The sequence below is a fragment of the Nelumbo nucifera genome, chromosome 1, assembly GCF_055504915.1.
Source record: "Nelumbo nucifera cultivar China Antique chromosome 1, China Antique-T2T, whole genome shotgun sequence".
In the NCBI taxonomy this organism is placed as follows: Eukaryota; Viridiplantae; Streptophyta; class Magnoliopsida; order Proteales; family Nelumbonaceae; genus Nelumbo; species Nelumbo nucifera.
Genome location: NC_142649.1, coordinates 96441388 through 96463400, shown reverse-complemented (window position 1 = coordinate 96463400; position 22013 = coordinate 96441388). Strand labels below are relative to the sequence as shown.

The 22013-nt window shown below is 38.1% G+C and overlaps 1 protein-coding gene across 5 annotated transcripts in view; it reads left to right on the top strand.

Moving 5' to 3' along the window:
* The window catches only part of LOC104605594 (uncharacterized), a 124760-nt gene that overhangs the window by 16786 nt on the left and 85961 nt on the right, over positions 1–22013 (top strand). For 3 of the 5 annotated variants that reach the window (XM_088889408.1, XM_019199151.2, XM_019199149.2), the window contains exons 3-9: positions 398–563; positions 663–763; positions 894–966; positions 1092–1227; positions 10711–10871; positions 11708–11832; positions 11919–12018. In XM_088889408.1, coding sequence (XP_088745534.1) covers positions 398–563; positions 663–763; positions 894–966; positions 1092–1227; positions 10711–10871; positions 11708–11832; positions 11919–12018 — 862 coding nt within the window. Of the gene's footprint in view, positions 1–397; positions 564–662; positions 764–893; positions 967–1091; positions 1228–10535; positions 10606–10710; positions 10872–11707; positions 11833–11918; positions 12019–22013 lie in introns of those variants that run through there. The other 2 variants (XM_019199150.2, XM_088889416.1) reach the window with 2 other exon arrangements.

The window sequence follows — 22013 nt, the reverse complement described above, 5'->3', positions numbered from 1 at the left end:
TTCTGAAAACCCCTCCAATCCCTGAAGGCCCAGGGTTACCTTCACTACTGCCATCAAAGTTCAATTTAAGGAAACTTGAAATTGGAGTCCACAAAGGATGGGAAACAACTCTACTAGGAGCTGAGTCTGCAACTTCCTTCCAGCTATTTGTAACTTTCAATATTTTAATTTTATATTTACTAAAAGAAGGGTCTGTTCTGGCAATGTGGCAAGTGTTTTTGGCTCAAATTTGATCCACAATAGAGAATAGAGAGAGAGAGAGAGGAATCTGTAGGGTCATTTTGAGCTCCAAACGAATTTTCCATATAGAGAATAGGGAGCGGAATCTGTGTGTGCGTGTGTATGTTCAGGATGAGCTTTTATGCCTATCTGTAACTAAGTTCTCTTTATTTTATAGGATTGTACAATCCAGTCCTGTGACTTTGACACTGAGCAAACTTGTGTGTTGTATTCACCTGAAAAGAAGATGGAACAAGTTTCTTCTGATACCGAGGTCCATCTTGCATTAACACCTCTCCAACCGGTTGTATTTTTTGGTTTCCACAAACGGATGAGTGTAACAGGTTTCTTGTCTTCAGTTCCTTACTTATCAATTTTCTCTTTTGCGATTGATTATGGCCTATAATTGTTTATAAATCTTGAGCTTGCTGGGCTGCTTGAAGTTGTTGGAACTGTTGAAGGTGGAAAGGCACCGACAAAGATAAAGACAGATCTGAAAAAGCCTATCATCAATCTTGCTTGTCATCCTCGCCTACCTGTTCTGGTAAAATGCTTAGTCTGACTTGAATAATTTTAATTTTCTTCTATCGGGCAATAAATATGGACTGTGTGGTTCAATATGCTTGATCTTTTCCTTTGGGAGAGGTTTTAACAATTTTCCTTGTTGGTTTCAGTATGTAGGATATGCTGAAGGTTTGATTAGAGCTTACAACGTTTATACTTATGCTGTTCATTATACACTACAACGTATGATGGGCTTAACAATTTATTTTATATACTATCAAATTATTTTATTCTATTTTAAGGCTCTTTCTGTTGAATTTCTGTAGTTATCTCCAATAAATAAAATTCCTTTCATTCCCCTGATGCAGTTGATACTACTATTAAGCTCATTGGTGCTGGTGCATTTGCCTTTCATCCAACCTTGGAGTGGGTATTTGTTGGTGATAGACGGGGTACACTTTTGGCATGGGATGTATCGAATGAGAAACCAAGTATGATTGGAATGTAAGTTGCTTGTGGTTAGGTTTAATAGCTCTCTAGTTTTCTGCTTTTTTTTTGAGGATATTATGAGATTTTTTTTTTGTTTTTTCATTTATGTCCATGTTACCATCTTTTGCTTAGTCAATAATATTACTCTGCGTGTTTGTGCACATAAGCACTACCGTACATTTGCTCTACAGTAATTATAGAATGGCTGAGAAAGTTGTCCACATCTCAAAGGGAATTAAATTGGAGCTTAAAAACTTCAAAGATAGTATGTAATAATATGCTAGTGCTGGTCTATCATATTGATTAGCATAAGCAATGGCCTAGATAGACTCAATAAATGGTTAAACCAATCATTCGAAGCCAAGGATAGCATGCACTGCCAAATTGCTTGATAAACAAGTAGTCAAGATCAGTCTTAAAAAGCTGTTGATAAGATGTATTATGTAGGTGAGCAATTAGTAGTCTATTATGAGATAGATTGCTGTCTTGAAGGTGTCATCCCAGAATGTGGGTGGAGAAGATGCGTCAGATAATAGCACAAGACCAGTCTTGATCACATGCCAGTGGTGCTGTTCAGGTGCTCCATTTTGTTCATGTGTGTTGGATTGAAGTCTTTGTATGTATGAGTATTCGGCTGATAAGAGTTCTTATTAGCCTATACTTAAGTTTAAGTTGTCCTGTACTGGGCCTTTGTTAATGGGCCTAATCCTGTTTAATGTTTTAAGTTGTCTGGGTGTCCCATCACTAATCAGGGGCATTCTAGTAACTTCCTGTATCATTGTACTACACCATAATATAAATAATAGTACTGTCAACTGAGTAGAAGAGTTCGACATTCCTGCATCTCTTCTTCTTCTTCTTCTCTTTTCTGCTATTTCGGCTACAGTAATTTAGCTTTCATGGTATCAGAGCATTAGCTTCTTCCTGGTTTCAGCCGGCACACACTCTCTTCTCTTATTGTCTTTTCATCTTCTCTCTCCCTTTTCTGGGTTGCTGTAGTGAAGACCTAGGGGTGTAAGAGTAAAGCAAGTTCGAACCTAGGGTTTCTCTTGGTTGTAGGACTCAAGGGAAGTAAGACCCAGAAGTAGATGTCCTACTAGGTTATTTCCAGCAAATAGTAGCTATTTGGCTACTAAGAGAGGTCTGTGTAGGACAGACCTAGTTGAGGACTGATTTCAGCAGTCCTAGCACTAGCCGAAAGGGGCTTAGTTACTTCTACAGTTACAGCTTCGGTGTTCCAGCAAGACTCGCACAGACTTAGCTTCTTCTACAGAGCCCACTGTTCACTTGCTACTGTTGCAGCCTCGAACTGTTCACTCACTACTGTACCCGAACTGTTGCAGTTTTTGGTTCAGCCCAAGTGAAGTCTATCTAGTGTTCTATCAGCACTGTGAACACTTCTACCATCATAGCAATGTGGCAAACAGCTCCAAGTTCAGGGTGGTTATCAGTCCGAAACCCCTCACCACTGCTGTGAGATTACCTAGGGAGCTGCCAGCTCCAGATTGTTCAGCACTGTGAACCCTAGTTGAGGACTGATGTCAGCAGTCCTAGTATTGGCCGCAAGGAAGGGCACTCTCTTTACAGTTGCAGTACTCAAAGTTCAAGTGGAGTCTGCATAGCACAATAGTTGAGAACCCTTAGCTTCAGGTTGGTTACCAGCCCAGAACTCCTTGCTTGCTGTTGTAACTGAACTGTTTCAGAACTGTGACAGTCTCGGCAAGTCTGAAACTGTGTCGAGTGCTGTCAGAACCTGCTGTGATCATTTCAGCTAATCAGATCTGCTCCAGAACTGGTTCAGAACCTTCAGAACTGCTTCAGCTAGTCTCAATCAGTGTCACCTACACAGTGGCTGCAGTCAAGATGTCTTCAATACCCAGAGATGTTTCTTCTAGAGATAACAGGCCTGCGGCAAGTGGGAATTTCGTCGCCAGCAACAATGATGACAACTCACAAAATACACCAACAGTGTCTTCTTCTCCTATGGGACAGGTTGTTGATTCCTCTGGAACTGGTACATTGGGCTTCTCTGCTAGTGAGGTTGAGATCCTTAGTAGGGCATTAGCCCGTCTAAGAAATAATTCTTTTGCTTCTACATCTCTTGCTAGATCAGGTACAGCCTCTGCCTTCAGTGCCACTGGCTCTATTGACTATACTTCTTGGGCTATTGATTCCGGTGCTACTGACCATATGACACATGTCTTCCCTATTTTCTTCATATCATTTGTTGTCTGGTCAGGATAAGATGAGAGTTGCTGACGGGTCTTTCTCCACCATCTCTGGAAAGGGAATTGTTGACCTAAGCAAGGACCTCTCTCTTAAATCAGTTTTACATGTTCCCAGTCTTACCTCAAATCTCTTGTCTGTTTCAAAACTTACCAAAAATTTGAACTGTAGTATAACCTTTTTTCCTACTCATTGTGTCTTCCAGGACAGATTGACAAGGAGAACGATTGGGTGCGGTCATGAGTATGGAGGCCTCTACTACCTTGATGCAGACATCGGCTCAGCCTTACAAGCATCTGCTGCTAGTAATCCGGAAAGTGTGGAGTCAATAGCTAAGCTGCATCTTTGGCATGCTAGGCTAGGTCATGTGTCTTTCTCCTCATTAGAAATGTTGTTTCCCGAATTGTTTAAGGGCATTCCAAGTCAGAGTCTAACCTGTGAAGTATGTCAAATGTCAAAACAATGTAGAACTGTGTATCCAATTTCCAGCAATGAAATTTGTGCTCCTTTTGATTTGGTTCATTCTGATGTCTGGGGCCCTTCACCCATTGTTTCCTTTGATGGCTTCCGGTACTTTATCAGTTTTATTGACCACTACTCTCGTTGTACATGGATCTACCTGTTAAAAGGACGGGATGAAGTACCACGGATAACCATGGCATTTTGCAAGATGATTGAAACACAATTTAATAAGAAGATTAAGCAATTCAGGTCAGACAATGCTGCTGAATACTTTGAAAAATCCTTGAACTTATTCCTGGAAGATGCTGGCATACTACATCAGTCATCCTGTGCTTATACTCCTCAGCAGAATGGAGTTGCTGAGCGCAAGAATAGACATCTATTGGAGACAGCTCGAGCCTTACTATTCCAACACAAAGTCCCCAAGCAATACTGGTCTCAAGCTGTACTTTCTGCATCATATCTGATAAACCAGATGCCATCTAAGGTGTTGGGTATGAAAACCCCTTTCTCTGTTTTGTGCCCCACTCTTCCAGACTTTCCCCTTCCTCCTTGGGTCTTTGGCTGTATATGTTTCATACATGTGAAGGATCCAAAGAAGACTAAGCTAGATCCTAAGGCTACAAAGGGAATATTCTTGGGGTACTCTCCTACACAAAAGGGTTACAAGTGTTATGACCCTGTCTCCAAGAGAAAGTATGTCACCAGAGATGTGGTGTTCTTTGAGTCTCAACCCTATTTTCAGTCTTCTCAGAATCCTCTTCAGGGGGAGACTAGTGGGATGGAAGAGGATTCTCATTCTCCCTCCTTTTTTGTTCCCCTATCTACCTCGGGTCTTCCATCCTCTCCTCCTACTCCTTGTTGTGACATTCCGGGTCAACCCAGTGAGGCTCCCACTGTGCCGGTTACCTCTCCTGATGCTGCAGATGTTCTTGAAGGCTCCAGTAGGCAACAAAAAGAGATACTTACATACAATAGAAGGAAAAGGGGTCCTCAACCTCATGACAGTAACCAGTTGGACTCGGATCAATCTGTCTCTACAATCCAAGGTAATTTCAACTCTCATACTTCTGATTTGGATCTTCCTATTGCTCTCCGTAAGCCTATCCGCTCTTGCATCACCCAGCACCCCATTGCTGATTTTGTTTCTTACTCACATTTATCTCCTGCCTATCACTCCTTTGTGTCTGCTCTTTCCTCTGTGCGTGTTCCTTCTAGGTACTCAGAGGGTGTGTCTGATCCAAGGTGGAAAGAAGCTATGAATGAAGAGATGAAAGCCCTAATGAAAGAAAGAACTTGGGAATTAGTGGATCTGCCAGAGGGGAAGATCACTGTTGGGTGCAAGTGGGTGTTTACTGTAAAGCACAGGGAGGACGGGTCCATTGAAAGGTACAAGGCCAGACTTGTGGCAAAGGGGTTTACTCAGAAAGAAGGGATTGACTACAAAGAAACCTTTGCCCCGGTAGCAAAGCTCAACACAATTCGGGTTTTATTGTCACTAGCAGCAAATTTTTCATGGGAACTTTATCAGCTAGATGTGAAGAATGCCTTCTTAAATGGTGACCTTCATGAAGAGGTATTTATGGAACCTCCACCAGGCTATGACTTTAGTAGAAAGGTGTGCAAACTGAGGAAAGCATTATATGGGTTGAAGCAATCTCCCCGTGCATGGTTTGAGAGGCTCTGTGGGGCCATGAAGAAAGTGGGGTACACTCAGAGTGGTGCAGACCATACCTTGTTCATAAGGAGACAGGATAGCAAACTTACTGCACTCATTGTTTATGTGGATGATATGGTAATTACCGGGAATGACTTGGAAGAGATAAAAAGGCTGAAGGAGTTTCTAGCTTCTGAATTTGAGATCAAAGACTTGGGTCATTTGAGATATTTTCTTGGGATTGAAGTTGCCAGGTCAAGAGAGGGAATCTACATATGTCAACGGAAGTATGTTCTTGACCTCCTAGAGGAAACAGGCATGATGGGGTGTAGGCCAGCAGATACTCCAATGGAACGGAACCATGGCCTGCAGGAATCAGTAGGGGAGGACTACTATGATAAAGAGAGATACCAAAAATTGGTAGGGAAGCTGATATACTTATCCCTCACTCGGCCAGATATTGCTTATGCTGTGCATGTTGTCAGTCAATTTATGCACTCTCCAAAGATTCCTCATATGAAAGCAGTTGAAAGGATTCTCAGGTACTTGAAGACTTGCCCAGGGAAGGGAATTCTCTTCAGGAAAAACAATAGAATTGAAATTGAAGCCTACACTGATGTAGATTGGGTTGGGTCTGTTGGAGACAGGAAGTCAACCTCGGGTTACTGTACATTTGTGGGAGGAAACCTGGTCACATGGCGCAGTAAGAAGCAGAATGTAGTGGCTAGATCAAGTGCAGAAGCAGAGTATCGAGCTATGGCCCACGGGGTTGCTGAACTCTTATGGCTCAGAACTCTTCTTAATGAACTTGGCATTAAGGCTGAAGGTCCTCTCAGGCTGTATTGTGACAATAAAGCTGCCATCAACATTGCCAACAATCCCGTGCAGCATGACAGGACAAAACATATTGAGATTGATCGGCACTTTGTTAGAGAAAGAATTGTCTCGGGTGAACTCTGTGTGCCTTATACTCCATCTGAGATGCAAATTGCGGATGTACTGACTAAAGGGCTGGCAGCAGCAAAGTTTAGGGACATGCTTGGCAAGCTAAACATGATTGATATCCATGCTTAGCTTGAGGGGGAGTGTTGGATTGAAGTCTTTGTATGTATGAGTATTCGGCTGATAAGAGTTCTTATTAGCCTATACTTAAGTTTAAGTTGTCCTGTACTGGGCCTTTGTTAATGGGCCTAATCCTGTTTAATGTTTTAAGTTGTCTGGGTGTCCCATCACTAATCAGGGGCATTCTAGTAACTTCCTGTATCATTGTACTACACCATAATATAAATAATAGTACTGTCGACTGAGTAGAAGAGTTCGACATTCCTGCATCTCTTCTTCTTCTTCTTCTTCTTCTTCTCTTTTCTGCTATTTCGGCTACAGTAATTTAGCTTTCAATGTGTATAAGGATATGAGACCCTATGCATAGTGTCATGAGAATGAAGGATCTTAATAGAGCTTGGAATTCATCACCTCCATATGTTTGAAGTGATATAATATTCTTACTAAAGTAGGTTTCAACTGATTGATTAAAATCAAGAAAAACTGATGCAAGCTCAAATTTAAGACGGAGAGGAAAAGTCATATGTATTTGCTGAAATGATCAAGAAACAACACATAGTAATGAAAGCCATTCAAGGAGGAAAAAGGGGCTAGGCCTGACACATCAGCAAATATCAAATCAAGAGGACCATTACTAATAGAAGAAGAAGATGACAATGAAAGACAATGCATCTTTCCTTTCTGAAAAGCATTACAAACAGAAGAAATTGACTTATTTGTAGAAATCGAAAGATTAATGAAACATAATGTGATGAATCGGCTTCGTGTTAGGATGACATAATCTACTGTGCCATCCCAAGATAGTCATTCTTTCGCCAACGTAAGCTATCGACTTGAAGTTCATAAAGTCCATAATTACTCTGGCATCAAACAAGGCGACTTCCCATTGTTTGGTCTTTAATCACAAAGAAGTCAGTGCCTCAGTGGGAATTGGTGACTCTACAAGGACTGAGATACTAGCTGTGGTACGTGGAATACAAGTTGCTAGCCAGCTTGTAGTAGAGAACCTAAGCTGATAGTTGAAGGGGACTCCAAAGTGGTAGTGGGCTGGCTGTCAAACCCAGAAGTAGCACATTGGGGTTACAGGGATCTTCTGAAGAAAGTTCATTGGCTTACAAGGAACATGTCAATTCATTTTCAGTGGGTCAGCAGATTGGCAAATGCCATGGCTGACTCTTTGGCTAAACAAGGGTTATCGAGGGATGATCTGTTCTGGGCTACCATATAATTGTAATTCAGGATAGTGTGTGTGCTTAATTGCTTAGCTTTAAGGGGAAGTAACATCTCGTGCCTCCTTTTAGGATGACTGTACACCTTTTCTATTCTATGCTTAAAAATACCACTCATTTATCAAAAAAAAAAAATCACAAAGATGTCAAGAAGAATTCAATAGACATTATTGTCTCTAGTTAACTAATGTATAGAAAGCAAATTCTTGATGGCCAACAGACATAGGATATCATTCATATGAAGAATTATATTATAGAAACTGTTTTCTTGGTAAAAAACCAGTAGAAAGTCAGAACATAGAGAAGAGTGAAAAATATTTGGAGTCAAAACTTGGGCTGGCAGTACCAACTTCTATATTTATATTAGGGTGATCAAAATATAATAAAAAGAAAGGAAAAATTACATGTGTCCCTGCAACACTAAACTGCAGTTTTTTAATAGTTTTAACACTCCCCCTCAATCATGCCCAACTTGTCACATAAGTCATTGTGCTGCAAGTGATGTAGACCCTTTGTAAAATTGTTTACAAGTTGCTCCTTGGAATTAACATACAGAGTGCACACTTCCCCATTAACAAGTTTATCCCTGATAAAGTGTTCGTCCACCTCAATATGTTTAGTTCTATCATGAAGAATAGGGTTGGCTGCAATGTTAATGGCAGCCTTGTCACAATACAAGGACATGGATCTATCAACTAGAAAACCTAGCTCACTCAACAAATTCTTTATTCACATAACCTCAGCTACTCCATGGGACATTGCTCTATACTTGGCTTTAGCATTAGACCTAGCCACTACAGTTTGTTTCTTGCTTCTCCATGTAACTAGGTTGCCTCCCATAAAGGCACAATACCCACTTGTGGACTTTTTGACATTAACTGATCCAACCCAATCAACATCTATATACACTTCAACCTTCAATTGCCCATTCTTTTGGAATAGTAAATCAGCTCCCGGAAACTTCTTTAGGTACTTGAGTATTTTCTCGGTTACCTCTAAGTGTGTGGTCTTAGGGGCATGCATGAATTGACTAAGAACACCCATGGTGTAAGCAATGTTTGGCCGGGTCATGGACAACTATAGGAGCCTTCCTACAAGTCTCTGGAATTGTTTCACATCCTTGATAGTCTCACCACAACAATCACCTAATCTGTGGTTTGGATCAATGGGAGAGTCAACTGGATTAACCCCTAGTTTTCCTGAATCCTGTAATAGATCTAGGATGTATTTCCTTTAAGAAATGAAGATCCCCTTTTGTGAGCGGGCCACTTCAATTCCAAGGAAATACCGCAAGGGACCTAGATCCTTTACTTTAAACTGAGTGGCTAGAAACTCCTATAGCTTTTGGATTTCAACTTTCCAATCGCCTGCGATTACTATGTCATCAACATACACTATCAAGGCTGCAATCTTTCCTTCTCCTATTTTCACAAATAATTTATGATCAGTCTGACACTGTTTATAGCCAATCTGTTGCACTATTAGATGAAACTTGTTGAACCAAGCTCTTGCGATTGTTTTAGTCCATACAAAGATTTCTTTAGCCTGCATACTTTTTGTTCTTTGCCTTGGGCACCACTTAGATGAAAACACTATTTTTTCCAGATGGACTGGCCTATTTGACCCAAAATTGTTTAATTTCTTACCATCACCTAGATGAAAACACTATTTGTTCCTGGTGGATTTTAAAAGTATAAGTTTTTATCTTATTGGAATTATTAATTTATTATGTATGGATTTAGTTAATAGAATTTAATGATGAGAAGAAACAAAAATGCCTTAAATATATGATTCAAATATTCAATGACGGTGAATGCAAGTTAAGACCTTAAATGTTGGCTTTAATGAGAGGGAACTGAATGCATTAAATATCTTAAAATAACCTCTTTTCAACTCATTTAATATCAATAACTGATTGCCCTATTTGCTCTCATTTTTTATTAATAAATTTAAATATGGAGGGGTATATTTTGTCCTCAAAAAATTCCAGAAATATTCTTAAGGCTATTCGTGCTTGGAACTATTAATTTATTATGTATGAATTTAATGATGAGAAGAAACAAAAATGCCTCAAATATATAATTCAATGAAGGTGAATGCAAGTTAATACCTTAAATGTTGGATTTAATAAGAGGGAATTGAATGCATTAAATATCTTAAAATTAACTCTTTTTAACTCATTTAATATTAGTAACTGATAATCCTATTTGCCCTCACTTTTTATCAATAAATTTAAATATGCGTAAATTTTGTCCTTATAATTTTCCAGAAATATTCTTTAGGCTATTCGTGCTTTTTAAATTAGTATAGATATGAACAATTGCAAGACACACCATTCTTCTTCTTATCTTATCTTCTCTTCTCTTCTCTTCTCCTTTTTTGTATTGACTTATATGAAGTATTTATATACAATTACATGTATTTGAACTTTAATTTTAATATACAATAGAATAACAACATGATTGTTGGATAAGTATCTTTATATAGTAGTTGAAGTTGATGTGGAAGGCTTCTCTAGTTTTTGGCTTGAAGTGGGAGACCTCTCCCAAATACCCTCCATGTATACCATGGTGGGACTTGTTTCCTTTTCCATCCCATATCATTTGCGTGTACTAGTGGGCTATGTGGTGAATGCAGGCAATGGATAGGACTCATTAGGTTTGGTTTCTTACATTCTTAAATTTTAGGCCAAGATATGCTAGTGGACACTTACCTTTCTGAAGTTCTTTATCTGATGGCATTTACATTGTAATTAGGGTATGTTATTCTAATCTATTTACCACTCAGTTTATATAATGATTTGCTTTGAGTACCCTTTTCCTGTTTTTATTATTGGATTTGACATTTTATTTTTAAATTCAGAGTGCAGGTGGGTTCGCAGCCAATTACATCAATCGCATGGCTTCCTATGCTGCGGTTTCTTGTCATTGTTTCCAAAGATGGAACTCTGCAAGTGTGGAAAACACGAGCTATAGTTAATCCAAATAGACCTCCTATGCAAACAAATTTTTTTGAGACTGCTGGTTAGCTCACTTCATATCAAAATACTCTTACTTTTTATTTTTCTCAATAAAAATTCTTTCTATTTACTATATGAAAAGTTGAACACATACCATATATAGTGAGACTCTATTTTTCTTTTTCAGTTCTCAAGGAAACAGTAGTTCCAAGGTAGTGATTGTTATGATTCTTTTATTACTTTAGCAACCTTATTTAGTGTCTTTCTTCCTTTTATCAGCACCTTGAAAACTGAGTACATGTAGATTGGAAAAGTAGATGTAACCAAAGTTATACATTCTCTCAAAGACATGTAGTTCTTTTTCCATATCAAAAGCTTCTTAACATATCTATCAATCACTCTTTCCTCAGTTGCCCCTCAAAGTAGACCTACCTATGCAACTCCAAGAGAGGAGATCTTGCAACTGAAATTCAGTAAAGGCACCCAATTCCACATGAACCAAATTAATACCTTCCAATTGATTCTTCCCCAATTAGTCTTTAAACTTGAAATCCTCTAAAAAAGCTGAATTGGAGCCTTCAATATCTAGATACCTATAATACCTTCATAGAAAAAAAAAATACTCATAATCATCATCCAAGTCTTATCCCAACTATATGGAGCAAATTGAAGATTATATACTTAGATGCAATAACCTCATCTTCCCAGCCTAAGTCCTCTCAATAGACCCTTGCTAGCAGCCCTACAAACCAATCTTCTCAGAACATCAGCCAACAAAGTAAAAAAGAAAATCAGAAAGATGGTCTCCTTGCCACAAACCTCTTTTGTCAGGAAAAGAAGCATTAGTAGAACCATCATCTATATAAACATTTGATCAAGAGATGCCTTTCATTTCTACAGGAATTGAACCAATTGATGTTACACGAATACTTTCTCAACAGGATGGAGAGGCTGTTTATCCCTTGCCACGCATCAAAGATTTGGTAGTTCACTCAAAATTGAATTTAGCAGCGTTGCTGTTTGCAGTTAAGTTTTCTGTTATACAAATAATTTATTCAGAGATGATTTGGAATCTTATTTCTAAAGAATAAGGGTTGTATCTTTTTAACAGAAAGTGACAGCTGGAGGCCATTTGCAAAATAGGGCTGCATACACTAGGGAAGGAAGGAAACAGCTTTTTTCTGTTCTGCAAAGTGCAAGGGGATCCTCAGGTGATCATTTATTGATGCCTAGAAGAAAAAGTTGAGCACTATTTTAATAATGACTTGTAAAAGTCACTGGCCATCCGTTTTTTTTTTTTTTTTTCAACATTTAACTACGATGGTTTACCTCTTTGCTGCACTGGTTAGGTTGTGATACCATGATTCATTTTCTGTGATATCATGATTGATTTTCTGTTTTTTCATGTGAATATTGCAAAAGTGATGATGTACATTATAATGCTATATGCTTGATCATATCATAGGCATTTGCCCAAACAAGTTTGTTCTATGTGCTCTAGCAGGCAGGGAAAAGAATTGCAATATTATAGATTATGCCTGTTTCTCTGTTTATCCTATTGAAATGATTTGGTTAAACTCATGATTCCTTATGTAACGACATTCATAATTCTTGTCATAGGTAAAATTATTCTGGCAATGTTGCATAATCTGTCACAACAGGTTACCAAAGAAGAAACTTCCACAGGAAGCTCCTTGCCTGTTTTCATTTAAAATTTCACCAATTTGGTATTGGAGGTTTTCAAGACATACTCTCAAACCAAAAGTTGCAACTCTTATACCCTGTTTTAATGGTTCGGCTGGTTGCAGTCCTGGATTGGAAAGAAAAGACAAGAAAAAAAGAGGAAAAGAGGAGAAGAAAAGAGAAAGAGAAGGAGAAGAGGAGAGAAGAGAAACAATGGTCTCAACTGGAGAGAATTATCTCTCACCAGCCAACGTCAACTTTATATAGATTAGCCAAAGAATACAAAGATTATCATCTCCCTACTTATGTATGGGACATGTAACTTAAAGTGAAACAAAATGGAAAAATCACAAGTTAATAAATAAGAGGAGTGACTAAAATAAGTAAATAACCCTCCTTAGACGACTTTAACATACCCAAATGTTATGCCCATTGAACGGTTTTAAAATATTGCCTAGTTGATGATTTTTTAATCTGTCCTAAATATGTCAAAATCATATTTAGTGATCCATCCTTTCTTTGAAGACATGGTCATCTCATTCTTTTCCATGTTCTCTGTGAAATAGAATATCCATATCTTATACCTCTGTCCCTAAATTCTCAATTTCCCATCTTTTATTTTTTCTCAAACATTTATTCTAGAATTATCCATTCTAAATGAAAGGGAAATAATGATTATGATATTTATTATTTACTTCTGTTCAACAGATTTCCAAGAAAGGAAAAGACATTCTTGACCAAAGATCTAGAATGCTTACCCACCTTATGGATTTTTTTTTTTATCATTAACTGTTAAAGCTTTTGTTAATTATGAGGGAAGAATATGTGTAATTACAAAGTACATTGAAATGGATAACTAGCCTCAGCTAACTGCAGTAAGATTATCAATTACAAGTCCACCCTTGAGGTACTAAAGCCTAAAACATCTTCTCTCTTGCTATCTCCTTCTTTGCTAGTTCATCTGATAGGTTGTTAACAGATCAACTTGCCTACTTAACACTTGTTCTCAGGTCCGTCATCAGGTCTTTAACCTCAATATATGCCTATGTTTTCAAGAACTTTCTTAATCTCTTTGCAGCCACCTAGTTACAACCTGTTAATCCCACCACCTGGATTTTTCAAAATTCAAATGAACATCCCTTATGGATTTACACTGTTGCTAAATTCCTAGAATACCTCAAACAAAAATATGTTAGGCAGTGTTTTGTATGCTCAAAACTTTGTGCTGATAGGATGAGGAAGGAAGTGAGGAATGTTTCACTTTGCGGATCCATAGATTCTGCTCAAGCCAAAGTCAAAAAAGATGCTCCAGTTTTGTGGAAATGGCCTGGGTTTGGTCCATAGTTGTCAAGGCGTCGCCTAGGCGCCTCGCCCAAACGCTTTGACTTTTAGCAACTAGGCTCCGTTGTAGGCGACTAGGCGCCCGCCTAGGCGACAAAAATGACAAGGTGGGTGCTGTTTGTAATATCATTTATATTGTTGTATCTTATTATGTATGTGTTAATACATTTTATTATATGCTATATATATCAATAAACTTTGTTTTAATGTTTTACTATTGAAATTTAAAAGATCAAAGGGTTTTGAGGAGAGAAAAAGAAAGAAAGAAAGGAGAGGAAAGAAAGAATAGAATTATAAAGAGGTTCTGCTTTTTTCTATTCTCTCTCTAATTAAATAAAACAAAAACTCCATCCCTGTTTTTTTATTTTACTTTCTATCCTGAATATTTATCATATAAAGTTAACCTTCTTTAGCTGCTAATTTGCCGCATTTTTAGAGGAAATTTAATGTTCTTAATAAAGAGAATTGCTATTTTTTCAATTAATATACATGCTGAATGGTATATGCAACTAGGGAACTAGCCAAAAGTTAGATTTTTATATTATAAACTTTTTATCACCTAGGCGCCCCAATGTCACCCAGAATCGCCTAGATGGCTTGAAAACTATGGTCTGGTCTAGTAAAATCAAATGTGCATGGTAGTTTCATAAAGGGTGTGGGTGGTTGCAGTCTTCATTTGGCATCTGTGTTTTATGTTGCTAAGTTTCCTTTCAGTCTTTTGTCTATTAGTAAGATGACTCAAACACTTAATTGTTCTATAACCTTTTTCCTCCCTCATCATGTTTTCTATGATATTATGGCGAAGATGATTTGTGGAGGTTGTGAAGTTGGAGGGCTGTACTACCTGGATGACAATGGTTTACAAAGAGATCTTCACTCTCACTCCCCATTAGTGGCATTATCGTTTGGTCATCCCTCCATTCATGTTTTGAAGTAATTGGTCCCTAGTTGAGAGTCAGTTACTCAGTTAGAATATGAGTCATGTGAGCTTAGTAAACATCAAAGAGTGCATGTTGTTCCTATAAAAGATAATAGAGTTATGAATACTTTTGCACTTGTTCATTATGATATTTGGGGTCCCAGTCGTGTGTCATTGTATAATGGTTTCAGATATTTTGTAACTTTCATTGATGACTGTTCAAGAATGACATGGATCTATTTAATGAAAGATCATTCAAAGTTGTATTCTATTTTTCTCTTTCCATGCTAAGGTAAGAAATTAATTTGGCACATGCATTAAAGTTTTTCGTTCTAATAATTATAAAGAATATTTCCATGGTAGCTTTTAGTTGTATTTTGATTCTTGTGGTATCATTCAGTAGTCTTAATGTACTTATACATCTCAGAAAAATGGTGTAGTTGAACGAATGCAATAGAGACTACTTGAGCCTTATTGCTTTAGATGTCTATTCCCAAAATCTATTAGAGAGTGATTCTGTTCTCACTTCCTATTTTCATATAAACTGAATGCCTTCTACGATTCTTGGTGGCCAGACCCCTTTCTTTGTATCATTCCGTTCTAGACACCATTCACTCTTATGTTTTTGGTTGTGTATTCTTTGTTTAAAATTGGGTCCAAGCCATGACAAACTTGATTTTCGAGCAGTTTGGTGTGTGTTTCTTGGTTATTCCCATACTCTAAAGGGTCATAAATGCTATGACCCTATTCTTCATATGGTCTTCATAGTTCTAGATGTTACCTTCTTTAAGAGCCTACCCTACTTTCATGGATGGGAACCCTCTCCTTCTGTTTATCTTCCTTCTGATTCAGGTGATATTTTTGTTCCTCTTCCCACTATCAATGAGCCTTTATGATCGTCGATTAACAAATTGTATTGCAAATGAGATTGACTGCCTACACTAGTATTAGGACTGGCTCCCACTTTGGCTTCCAACCCACCACTAATGTCTCAATAATTGCCAGATCCTCCTCAGGCAGGCCTTGATCTTCCCATTGCTCTTTGTAAGGGTAATCGTGCTTGTACTGATTATCCTATTTAACGATATGTTTCATTGGCTCACTTATCTCTTGTCCAACAAAAATTTATTTTTCTTGTCTTTTGTTTCCATTTTGTGTCATGTCTAGGAAGCCCTTGCTTCACCCGATTGGGAAAATGCAATGGATGAGGAATTTCATGCTCTTCTGTCCGACCATACTTGTGACCTCACCTCCTTGCCTCCTGGAAAACAAGCAGTGGTTACCGGTAAGTTTATACCTTCAAGCATTGATGGGATGGTAGTATTGAGAGGTTCAATTCAAAGCTTGAATGGTGGACAAAGGCTATACACAAACGTATGGTGTTGACTACTCTAAGACCTCCCTAATCATTTTGATTGGCCCCGTTTTCAGCTTAATGTCAAGAATGCCTTCCTAAATGGTGATTTGTAGGAGGTGTACATGGAGCAACCTCCTGGGTATGTTGCTCAAGGGGAGGTAGGAAATGTGTATAGATTTTGGAAGGCTATCTATGGCCTGAAACAATTCCCATGGGCTTGGTTTGCCTATTTTAGTAGTGTTGTGCAGGAATTTGCCCTAAAACAGTGTAGTGTTGACCATTCTATGTTTAGCTAGAATACCTTGTCTAGGAAGATTGCCTTGGCTATGTATGTTGGTAATATAGTTCTCATAGGTAGTGATGCACAAGGAATTATTGAATTGAAGAATTTCTTGCAACAACATTTTCAAATTATGGATCTACGTTCCCTGGAAATATTTCTTGGGCATTAAAGTTGCCTGTTCTAAGTGGGGAATCTCCTTGTCATAGAGGAAGTATGGTTAGCTAGAATACCTCATCTATGAAGATTGCCTTGGCTGTGTATGTTGATAATATAGTTCTCATAGGTAGTGGTGCCAAAGGAATTATTGTATTGAAGAATTTCTTGCAACAACATTTTCAAATTAAGGATCTAGGTTGAAATGTTTCTTGGGCATTGAAGTTGCATGTTCTAAGTGGGGAATCTCCTTGTCATAGAGGAAGTATGGTTTGGATCCATTAGATGATACTGGGCTATTACGTGCTAAGCTAGTTAAGACACCTATGGATCCCAATGTGAAGATTGATGGTCAAGGGGAGAGTTTGAATGATACTAGAAGGTATAGGAGACTAGTTGGCAAGTTGATCTACCTTACTATCACCCTCCTGATATTTCTTTCAGTGTAGGTGTGTTGAGCCGGTTTATGCAGAATCCTATAACTACTCATTAGAAAGGTGTTAGAGTGTTGAGGTACTTGAAGGGTGCTCTAGGTCATGGTCTATTATATAAGAAAGGGGGGAATTTTCCCTTGAAGGGTATTTAGATGTAGATTGGGTAGGGTCCTCGATGGATAGAAAATCTTAGTATACTATACCTTCCTATGTGGGAACCTAGTCACTTGGAAAAGTAAGAAGTAGAATGTAGTTGTTAGAAGTAGTACTGAAGCTAAGTACATGCCAATGACACACAACACTTTTAAATTGATTTGGTTAAAGCATCTCCTCAGAGATTGACATTTTTGTTAGCAGGATAGTTAAGCTCTTTTGTGATAATCAAGATACCACACACATTGCTTCCAACTAGTTTTTTATAAGAAAATCACACACTTCACACACATAGGAGTTGATTGTCACTTTGTAAGGGAAAAGGTGACAAGTGGTGGTGTTGTCACATCATATGTAAGATAAGAAGATCAGTAGCTGGTTTATTCATCAAAAGCTTAAGTTGTTCTAAGATGGGTTACATTTGTAACAAGTTGGAGCTTTATGATATATATGCTCCACCTTGAGGGGGAGTGTTAAAGTTTAAGTTGTAGGTGCAATAGTGTCTTTTCCCTTTGTTTCTTTCTCTTGTGTTATATGTAACTCTTAGAGGGTCTTTTTGTAATTTTGTCTTTATTAAAAGCATAATAAAACAAAAGTTGATAGGAGGGAGAAAGTAGTTCAAATCTCTCTCTCTCTCTCTCTCACCTGGACTTCATTTCTTCTTCTTCCTTTTACTTTCCTTTTGGAGCTTCTCTTGTTTGAATCTCTTCCCCATTTCTTTTCTTCTTTATTTATACTTTTATTCTCTTATCATTTCCTTTTATCACAAGAATAAAAAGAAGGATAAGAAGGATATATTTTGTCATCACTGCAAGTAGTCCAAGCATTACCTGGGATACTGGTTGGAAGCTTCATCCTCATCTTATTCTATCCCAACTCAAAAATAAGAAGGGAAATGTAAATATTGTAGTGAAAGATGAGTGTCTAGGGCAAAATTTTACTATTTCATTGGAATCTATTGTGGAAACTATAGTTAGAGCCGAGTTGGAGAAATATGGGAGCTATCTTAGTTAGTGAGATATAACCAGTGCTAGTGCTTCATCAAGAGGCTAGCAAAATGGTGGAATTTCCGGAGTAGGACATTCTATTTCTCTTGCACATACAAGTACTACATATGCCACTACCAATCAGGTTTCCACTTTAGGTAACAGGGAACCTCCCAAGGTTATAGATTTAGGAGCCTTGGAACAAATGGCTAGTGTATTCACTATTTTTTCTTCTTACCAGCTATGTTCTAGTAAAGATAGAGTCTCCATTGCTAATCTTCCATACCCCCATAGCAGAAAAAATGCCTTATACCATTACTTTACCATTTTTTTTGCATGTTCCAAAGTTGCATACTAATTTTTTATCTATTAGTAGTTTTACCAAGTCCTTGAATTGCTTAATATCCTTTTTTTTCCTAATCATTGTGTTTTCCAAGATATGGAATCAAAGAGGACGATTGGGAGTGGTCCTGAGGTGAATGAAATCTACCTTCTAAATGCACATCCTAGTCATCAAGGTCATCGTGTGAGTAGCAATATTGTTGAGTCAAAGTTTATGGGTCAAATTTTATTATGGTATAATTAGTTAGGGCATGTCTCTTTTGGTTCATTGTGTTGCTTGTTTCCCTTGCTATTTAAGTCTATGAAGGTGTCTAGTTTGGAGTGTGAGAGCTGTCATCTAATAAAACATTGTAGACATTCTTTTTCTCCAAGTAAAAAAGAAATTCTTCACCTTTCGTTATTGTTTATACTGATGTGGGGACCTTATTCTATTCCTTGCATGGGTGGTTATCATTATTTTCTTCTATTTGTGGATGGTTATTCTCGTTATTCTTGGATTTGTTTGATGCATTCTCATGATGAGGTGCATTCTTTGGTTCAATGTTATCATCAGATGGTTCTCACACAATTTCAAGTGAAAATTAAAGTTTTAGGTCATATAATGCTAGGGAATATTTTGAAAAGTAACTAGCATCTTGTTTGTTGGAGCATTGGGTTTTTATCAGAGTAGTTGTACCTATACACCATAACAAAATAGTGTAGCCGAGACTCGAGAGAAAGAATAAACATATTGTTGAGTAGCACAAAGTCTTATGATCTATGCTTTAGTTCTTATTTGTTTTTGGGCGGGATATTGTTTCCACTGCTATTTTCTTTATCTACTTGATGCCATTGTATGTTGTTGAGTTCATGACCCCATATAGTCTTCTTTTTTCTAAGGGGGAGATCTTTCATATTCCCTTGTGGGTGTTTAGGTGCAAGGTTCCAAATATCAATATAGGCCAATACACCGGGCGTATTGGCCTGTATCGGTGGTTTTTTTATGTTTTATTTATTATTTTTGAAAACCGGTTTAGAGGGGTCGGTTGAAGTCCCGGCTACCCTCTAAACCATGGCTTGACCCGATACACCCCCTGTAGGGGCATATCAAGAAGGTCCCGATATGATACGTATCGGCCGATATGGGCCGATGTAACGATATTTTGAACCTTGTTTAGGTGTACCTATTTTGTCCATATCCTTGGTCCTTATTGTATTGAGTATGATCCCAAAGCCAATAAATGTTTTTCCTTAAGTTTTCTCAAAACAAAAGGGGTAGTGTTGTAATGATTCAGTGTGAGGGAGTCGATATGTCACTATGGATGTTACCATCTTTGAGTTCACTCCTTTCTTTTCTCGCGTTTCTTCCTAGGGGGAGTGTTTTGGGGGTGAAGCTATGAGAGTGAGCATCCTATTTACTCCACTTCCTATTCCTGCTATGTTACCTACACCTACACCTGTTTCCTTGCCTCAACTACTATATGTTGCATCATAGTTTTTCAGGCTGTGTAGGAGGGTTGATTCTGATGCTCCTAGAGACATTATTCATGCACCTGCAGGAGAACCCACATCACTTTATTGCTCCAATTGAGATCTCAGATTCTCTAGACATTGACACCAGTATGCCTCTTGTTTCACCTCCTACAGCTAATACTGGTGATGATACAACACCTCTTGCACCTGCTACCATTGATCCAACTTCTGCACATAGTACCGTTGATGATTTTCCCATTCCACTCCGTATGGAGAAGAGAAAGTGTACCACTTCTATAGAGATGTGATTCAGTCCAATAAAAAACTGTAAAATATTTCAGATTATAACAAAATAGAAAGAAAAGAAGGAGTTCGATGGTCTCCTCTTCCACCTCTCTATTCTTTTATTAATCTTGCTAAGATTGAATAAATTATAAGTCTGCCCTTAAGTGGGTGTCCAGCTCATCAACATACTTAAAGGAAGCATAAAAAGAATTGATGGCCCATAGTGAAAAGGCTCATTAAGAAACAAATCAACAAGGAAGAACTGACAATAAGATAGTAATGGGCTAGGGCCCATTCAGCCTAGTCTCTCTACACTCCCCCTCAAGCTGAGTATAGATATCAATCATCCCCAACTTGCTTATATAGTCAATCAGCTTTCATTTAGGAACACCTTTTGTCAAAACATCAACCAACTGTTCTTTAGAAGCAATAAATGGCAAGAAGACTCTCCTGAAGCAACTCTCTCCTGTATAAAGTGCTTGTTAACCTCTATGTGCTTAGTTCTATCATGCTGAACAGGAGATTATGTGCAATGTTGATGGCGGCTTGGTTGTCACAATATAACATCATTGGATTCTCACAATCAATGCCCAATTCTTCTAAAAGTGGTCTCAACTACAAAAGTTCTGAAATTCCATGTGTCATTTCTCTGTACTCTACTTTAGCCAAGGATCTAGCCACTACTGAATGCTTCTTACTTATCCATGACACAATGTTCTTTGCCACTATAGCACAATAACTTGAAATGGATTTCCCATCATCAATACATCCAACCCAGTCAGCATTAGTGTATGCTTCCAACTTCATATGTCCATTCTTAGCAAACAAGATACTTTTCCCTAGAGTCACTTTCTGGTAACACAGAACCCTCTCAACAGCTGCTAAATGTGTATCTCTGGAAGAGTGCATGAACTGACTAATGACACTAACTTGATAGGAAATATCTGGTCAAGTCATGCAAAGATATAGCAACTTCCCAAGCAATCTCTAGAACACTTCCCTATTAGTCAACAGTTCACCATCAGTAGCTGAAAGCTTGTGATTGAGGGTTATAGGAATGGATGTTGGTTTAGCACTCAGTTTGCCAGTTCATGGAAACTTCAATTCCCAAGAAATATCTGAGTTCACCCAAGTCTTTAATCTTAAACTCAGTGTTAAGAAACCTTTTGAGATGAATCACTTCTTGAGTAGTGTTACTAGTAACCATAATATCATCAACATAGACAATCAGAAGGGTCACAAAGGAATTTCTCCTCTTAACAAATAGGGTATGATCAGGCTGAGTTTGTGTGTAACCAAAAGTAAAAAGGGAAGCCCGAAATCTCTCAAACCAGGCTCTAGGAGACTGTTTGAGGCCATAAAGAAACTTTCTCAATTTACACTTTCCCTTATATCTCTTTTGCATACACCCCTAGAGGTAATAACATATAGACCTCTTCATGTAGGTCTCCATTTAAGAAAGCATTTTTAACATCAAATTGATGAAGTGGCCAATCAAAAGTAGCAGCCAAAGATAGCAAAATCGAACTAAAGTCATTTTGGCCACTAGGGCAAAAGTCTCCAGGTAATCAATACCATACATTTGAGTGTATCCTTTAGCAACCAAACGGGCCTTAAACCTCTCAATAGTACCATTTGAATGATACTTGATAGTGAACACCCATTTACAACCAACTGGTTCCTTCCCCTCAGGAAAATCCACAATTTCATAGGTATTGTTCTTATTGCAAAACATCTAGTTTAGTCATCATATCATCCCTCCATTTTGGTTTGGATAAAGCTTCTAGGATAGACCCGGGAATCACATGTTTAGAAACA